A 7,286-nucleotide genomic window follows, 5' to 3' on the forward strand; every position below is an offset into this window, starting at 1 on the left:
AATGTTTGGTTTGTGACTGATATCGTTGATAATTTCGGCATGTACTAAGACCCCAAACAGCAAAACTAAAACGACCGTAGAAAATGTAGATTTCACTTCAGATATTCTCTCGCATTTAAGGTTTTTAAATATTATGGCCGTAATATTATCCACCACGCGAGTAGCTGAAAGTAAAATCTGACATTTATATGTAGTTTTCAGGACGAAACGTCAGCCAAATTGAATACCAAAGCGTGAGGAGAGGAAGAAACAGATAACAGTTTCATTGACAACATCTTTGTACGTGACCTTTTTATTGATTTTTTTTTTCAAGAAGGTTCCCTTCACTTCACTTCACTTCACTTCACTTTTATTTTTCATTTTGTTTCATCTTTACAAGATATTCCTTTGACCCGCAGATAGCAAATGCTAATCGAGGCGGGTCAAATTTGGTTATTTATTGATTAATTAATTATTTTCTTTACTGACTTAATTTAATTACACTGGAAATAAAACGGAAATGAAGAAATATAACATAAAAGGACGAAAAGATACGCAAAAAAAGAAAAAAAGGAAAATGGCAGATGTTCATTGTAAAGTAGAAAAAGTCTTAGCGTTTTTAAGTGCACGAAAAATATTGTAGAACTGGTTCAATTTGATTCAATTTTGCTGTTTGAATTTTAGCATTATCTCATCAGGCTCCACATAAGAATCTTCTAAGAATCTAGAATATTGAGAAGAGCTCTTTTTGTTTCCTTTTCGAAGGATTTCTTTGACAAATTTTTGTATTCATTAGGCATCTTATTTCAGACTTTGACACCAACACGCGAAAAGGCTTTTTTTTGCATTTTAAGCTTAGAGTGCTTAACGCGAAAGAGTTGTGACGTTGATGAGCGAGTAGTATATGTAGGGATGTTTGAAGTTCTCGTAAAAAGTCTCTTGATGTTAGAAGGTGCACTGTCGTTATGAACTTCGAGCATTAATTTACATACAGCTTCATAATATAAGAAGGTGATAGGCAGAATTTTCGCTTTTGCAAATAAGGGGATTGCATGTTCTTTTCTATCAACAAAGTAGATTAGCCGTAATACTCGCTTTTGGAGAACAACAGGTTCCCTCAACGCCACACGTCAAGCTGGTGGTAATAGAGAGATAACTTTATTGCCCCGTGAGGTAGATCAGGAGAAGACCATAATCTAAACGAGATGAATATGACGACTGACGCCTGAAACCTCTGGGCATTCATTTTATTTTTATTAATTTTTTTTTTACTATTTTGGTCGTTTCGGTCGTTTCGTTTTGGTCGTTAGGTTCGCTTCAATTCGATCGTTCTGTTTTGGTCATTTCGGTGGTTTTGCATGTTTCGCTCGTTTCGTTTCGTTTCGCTGTTTCGGGTTTTAGTAAATGTCATTAATTTTCATGATATCCTTTCTTCATCCTGGTTGCTTGGGAAAATAAGAGTAATTTCGACGAGAGCATTTTAAGCAAAATGCATTCTGAATTGGAAAATCATAACCTTATATGTAACACCGTGGTTAACTCTGGAGGAAAATGCGACACGTTGTGTAATTCTAAAAATTCATATTTTCATAAATTTTCAATTTGAAAGACACAAAACCGGTCATAGCACTTTAATCATCTCCAGGGAAAATAGGAAAACATTGTGTAGTTCTAAAACTTCTTACATGTCCCGCCGAAGGTGTTTTGACCAAATAATTTGTAGCTTTGTTTAAGAGTTAGACTTGCCATATAAGTTTTTCAAAACATTCTACTGGATTTTCATTGAAGTAATTCATTGACTGACATATCAAGTTGTAGTAAGATGAGACACCGCAGTCATTTAGATTTAAACACAAAAGCTTTGACCAGATGACTAACAACAATAAGAACAGCTGAACAGGAAGAAGGACTGTGGCGTATAAAACAGCGGTTTTCTTTTTTAACCATGGTCACAGAAGTTCAAACAGTTCTATAAATTAAGGAAAGCTCGACACCATAAAGTTTTCACTATTGATATCCCCAGGAACAAAACCAAATACGAAAAACGCTTTTTCGCTCAGAAGGTAAGAAATATCTCTGTGAGCTACTTATCTATATTTCTTAGACCAAGCCTTTCTTGCTCAGACCAATTGCGCTGATTCCAGAAATGATCGAGAAAAATTTTGTGTAAAGTTCTGTCAATTCAGCCACACGATATTTCACATTCTGTCATATTCTTCTAGTCAAAGTTGTTACAAATTTGAAATTTATCAGGTTGAACTTCTCAAATACCATCCGTAAGTCATAGAATACTTGCGACCTGTCTTACTAAGATAATATCCGGTGATGTTTAGTGCTAATCACCATGCTCAACTACCACGAGCAAAACGAGCCATAAAAAACTTAGGCCTCTGTACTTTACATACATTTTATCGCATTCTTCGATTTAAAATTGCTACAAAGTTAATCTTCATGTTAATAATGTGCAATGCTGTTCTATCGTGCTGGAGAATTGTTTGAGATAAAAAAAAGATAAATTGCTAAAAATTTTGTATTTCAGAAGTGATCTGACATCTTTGTCGGTAGCAATTCTGCAAAAATTTGTTTCTTGCTCTTAACTTAACTTTCGCAAGTTCAAAGTTAAACAGGCTGAAAATAAACATATTGATAAACTCCTGTTACCTCCGGTAAGGGTGATGTGCTCTATTTCGTTCTTCCCGAAACTTTGTAGAATATTATGGCTTATCAGAATAAGATGAAATTTACAAGGTGGAGTAAAAATTTTAAAAATACTCCAATGCAGACAAACAACAACGGTCTATTATTTTCCTCTTTTTTCGCCTTTTGCAGCTGTCACTCACTTTCGAAAATGAATATGTAATATGAAGTAATTCATACTATGCTTTTTTTTGTGTGCAAGGAATGACACAAGTCTGTTAGCATTACAACGTGTTTTAGACCAATGACAAAACCGAACGAAGTATTTGCCTTCGAAATGTTATGCTAATTAAGAGTCCCTTTAAGTAGACAAAGCTAGCAAATAATACCGAGCACCTGCCTAACATTTGTCAACAACATTCAAATTTACAGGAAAACAGGTAGGTGTATATTTTGGGACGCTCACCATTAAATTTTTTACCATGAATTTACAATCGTTTATTTACAGCGATGCAGTTCAAGTTTTCTCTTCAACCGATCATTGTTATTCTCTATATCTTCCTTGGAATTATTCTCCCGCCATGTTTCTGTTGCACCGGTGAGTATAAATCCCTTTTTAAATTTCTTTCGTTTCGTCTTTCTGGTGTCGTTTCCTCAAAACCATTACACGAACTACATATGCTACCTGCTGATCAAAGCAAATAATCTTTAAGCAGACAATCCGCTTTATCTAACTCAAAATGTCTTCTATTATGGAATAAAAGATACAAAAAAGTCAAATTAAAAAAAGACCTCACCACATGCGCATCAATGGTTCACAACGATGGTGTGGTAATGAACGCTACGAAAATATCCTAGATTTTTTTTTTAATATTTTCTTTCCGCTCATGAATTCACAATCAAAGATTAATTTTTGGTAATGAAAGCCTCCCATGTCAGTTGCGTTGAATTTCAAGAGATGAGAATCACCTTTAGGGAAAACTCGTCAGGGTTCTCATGTAGTAAAGTTTTGAAATAAAGGAGATTAATGTGGCTTTTCATTCGTGAAAATAGGAAATTATCTTGAGTAAGTGGAAACTAAATGATGTATTTGTTTTGCCAACCACAGACGACGCTAGTCGACACATCAAATTCAAGGACCCAATACCGAACATGGCCATGAAAAGTCACGCGATCAAAATTGCAGAGGTGCCAAACGAAGGGAGCTGCAAAGTAATGTGTTTGATGGAGCCTAATTGTGTATCCATCAATATTGGACCTGTTGAAGGAGGAAACCAAAAATGCGAGTTGAATAACGCCACGGAGGAAAAGTATGCTCCATTTCTTCTCGTGAAAACTCCGAGTTACACATATCTTGCAATCGAGGTAACATATCACATTCTCATGAAACTAAGATGGTAAAAGAGATTGTTTCATTTTCTAAGGCTAAAGCGATCTTATTCTTGACATAAGGAAGGTCTGAAAAAAAGCTTTCTTTGTTTTGTCAACAGAATCCATGCAGCAGTAGCCCATGCTTAAACAAAGGCATCTGTCAAGCTGGATTCACCTATAAAGGTTTTCGTTGTGTCTGTCGGGAAAGATTCACTGGAGAAACCTGCCAAGTTGAAGGTGAAATGAGTGGATTGTGTGGGCCACTCTCGCGTGTAGTACGCGAGGAGTTACTCACTCAAGTCCTAAAATTGACTTCAAGAACAAAATACTAACCACTGAAGTAAAGCTAAAAAGGAAAAGCCTATTACTGTAACTTTGCATGAATATAGCTGGTAGATATTAAGGAAAAAGAAATGGTACTAGTTAATGTTTAGAATCAAGTTTTATCAGTCAGAGCAACAGTCAGGAAAGCAAACAAAAAGCACTCAACATCCAAAGCATTTAAAGTGGGCGTTTTGTTTATTTTTTTGTTTGTTTGTTTTTTCTGATTTTCAGTCAAAAGGAATTGCGCAGAAATCTACAAATCCGCGGGTAAACCAACTGACGGTGCGTACACCATTAAACCTGATAATTTGCCTGCCTTTGATGTATTCTGTGACCAAACAACAGCCGGTGGTGGTTGGACAGTGTTCCAGAAAAGACTGAACGGCTCAGTTGATTTCTACCGCTACTGGAATGACTACAAACATGGCTTTGGTGACCTGAAAAGTGAATTTTGGTTGGGACTGGACAAGATTCACCGGCTGACCTCAGATAATAACAGCATGCTGCGTGTGGACTTGGAGGACTTTGAAGGGAACACAGCTTATGCCGAGTATAACCTGTTTGGTGTTATGAGTGAGAAAGACAAATACAAGCTGATCCTTGATTCTTATTCAGGTAGAACTGTCATTTCGTCCCTTCTATTCTAGTCATTCAAAGATGGGGGGGGGGGGGGAGGAGAGTGCTGAGTAATGTAAATATGGTTAACGTCTTTTACGTCAATTAATCTCAGCTCATCGATATGCAATCCTGAATAATGCATTCCGGATGTTGATAAGAACTGTCATTTCGTCGCTTTGTCTCGGCAAACATATTTATTAGCATTATCACGTTTAGTGGTATCATTATCGTTAAATTATACTTATCTGATATTTCAAGATTTCTTTTGAATTACGAACTACTCATTGCTGCATGTTGGTCAAACGTAATACTCATAGTGCGGCTCATTTTGTCAGGAAATTCTGGTGACTCTCTTGCTAGGCAACGCGGTTGGCCGTTCACCACTAAAGATGAAGATAATGACAATCAGGGAGAATACAACTGCGCCATTAAGTTCAAAGGAGCCTGGTGGTACGAGCATTGTCACTACTCAAATCTCAATGGTTTATATCTTCGTGGCCATCACTCCTCCTTTGCTGATGGAGTGAACTGGTATCACTGGAAAGGATATCATTACTCTCTAAAGAAAACCGAGATGAAAATAAGACCAGCAGATTTTTGAACTGTCATGTTTATGGCACAACAATGATACAGCACCAACTTTAACAAAAGACACCAGTGTCTCGATCAAGTCTATTTAGCATTTAATAATCACTCTTAAATTGGAGCTTAGCGAAATGCTGTTCAGGTTTTTCTTGCTTCTTTGTGCGTGTTTTTTAAAATAGGAATAGCTGATTCTGTAAAATTGGCCAGTTAATCGATGATAATAATAATCATAATAGTAATAATGACTTGATCTATATAACGGTACATGCAAAAAGCTCCTTATCATAGTTGGAAATTGACAGTGAATCATAAGTAGCTCAGAAAAAAATGCGTCTTCAATTCTTCTTCAAAAAACAGAAACTGATAGACTCAGTTTAAGGTTTATGGGTGAGACATTCTATAGCCTGGAGGCAGCGGCTGCAAAGACCCTGTCTCCATAAAATATTAGGTGGGTCTGAGGTATTCTCAAGAGTTATGCTCGAATCTCAATGGCTTGTATCATCATGGCCATCACGCCTGCTATGCTCCTACAATCTCGGTTATACAAGTTTTGATTCTTTAAATTTTTTACTCGTCTTTTCACTTAACGGAACACAAAGCGATCACACAGCCTTCATTTTTCAAAGTCAATATCAAGAATAAACCCAGTCGCTGATTCAGTTCTAGTTCCCTTTGATTTCTATAACGAAACTCCAAACAATTACCCAATGTTTTGACTCTGAAGAACGCTATCAGAAAAACAAATATTTCAAGTTCTAGTGTACACTGGAATGCAGTAACGTAATGTTGATGATTCTAAATTGCTTCATATATTGCTTTTATTTGTATTTCCTTAGCTTTTGTTAAAGTAAATACCTTGCACTGCTATTGATAAACATATTGCAATTTTAATCATAAGTACACATTGTCACGCCCAAGGTCCATTTTGTAGATACGGCTCATCAGGTGATTATGTTACAAAGTGAATTTGTAGAAATAATAAATGTAAGGATGAGTAGGTGAAACATGTTTTGTTTTATTCCCCCTAGCCTCGAAGCCATTTTAGAATTTTAATATATCGAGCCCATTGGATCGCTTGTGATCATTGGTTTGCAGGCTGAAGGAGAACTCCTTACAGCTTTGTTTACGTATAAATGATTAAAATCTATGATACATAAAAGTTTTCGCTTTTTGACAATTTCGATGCGATGGGGAACGTAATCAAGAAACAGAGACCGTTCTTTTGGCTCGTTCTGCGGCTATGGCGTCCAACTCGTGTAAAGTTTTGAATTTAGACGTGAGTTTGTCCACATCTTTAGGTGCACGTCCCAGGTACCGAGGAATCTGCAGGTAGGTTGCCACCATCCACGCTCTGAAATTCATGTCTCTGGTGAAAGCAAGAAATTTGTTAGTGGCAGGCTCAAACGATTCACCCCCGTTTCACCCTTTACACCCTAACATCAGGATGCATATTCTCCATACTGCGCTCTATACATTTCCTCAGCTGATGACAGGGAGAATTTGTTTAACGATCAAGAGCTTCTTCAGTTGTTGGTCATTTCTTTTTTTCTCATGACCTTAATGTTTGATTCAGGGGTAACAATGTAAGGAGAAATTAAGTGGTAGTCATTCTTAAGGGTCAGCACGGTTTCAATGAAAGCCGATTACCGGCGGTGTCTCTCAGGATGTAAAACCTCTTACCGCCGTCTGTTTAGCCTACGAGCTGGCTCTTGTGTTTGGGTTTGTATGAAAAAGGATGCCAGTCGTAAAACGTATGGTCAGACGTGATGTAG

The 7,286-nt window shown here is 36.9% G+C and overlaps 1 protein-coding gene across 1 annotated transcript; it reads left to right on the top strand.

The window, feature by feature from the left end:
• Positions 1–1,981: 1,981 nt before the first annotated feature.
• Positions 1,982–6,332, top strand: LOC136279843 (microfibril-associated glycoprotein 4-like). Its single transcript, XM_066164181.1, has 6 exons — positions 1,982–2,042; positions 3,125–3,214; positions 3,725–3,981; positions 4,107–4,224; positions 4,543–4,926; positions 5,265–6,332. Exons 2-6 carry the CDS (start codon positions 3,127–3,129, stop codon positions 5,528–5,530), a joined length of 1,113 nt encoding a protein of 370 aa, XP_066020278.1. The 5' UTR covers positions 1,982–2,042; positions 3,125–3,126; the 3' UTR covers positions 5,531–6,332.
• Positions 6,333–7,286: the final 954 nt, after the last annotated feature.

The sequence above is a fragment of the Pocillopora verrucosa genome, chromosome 3 (assembly GCF_036669915.1).
Source record: "Pocillopora verrucosa isolate sample1 chromosome 3, ASM3666991v2, whole genome shotgun sequence".
Classification (NCBI taxonomy): domain Eukaryota; kingdom Metazoa; phylum Cnidaria; class Anthozoa; order Scleractinia; family Pocilloporidae; genus Pocillopora; species Pocillopora verrucosa.

Excerpts from the sequence above, each read along its gene's own strand:
- LOC136279843 (XM_066164181.1), top strand. The coding sequence starts at position 3,127 with ATGCAGTTCAAGTTTTCTCTTCAACCGATCATTGTTATTCTCTATATC. Across the intron at positions 4,225-4,542 it reads AGAAACCTGCCAAGTTGAAG|TCAAAAGGAATTGCGCAGAA; the intron begins GTGAAATGAGTG and ends TCTGATTTTCAG. Across the intron at positions 4,927-5,264 it reads GATCCTTGATTCTTATTCAG|GAAATTCTGGTGACTCTCTT; the intron begins GTAGAACTGTCA and ends TCATTTTGTCAG.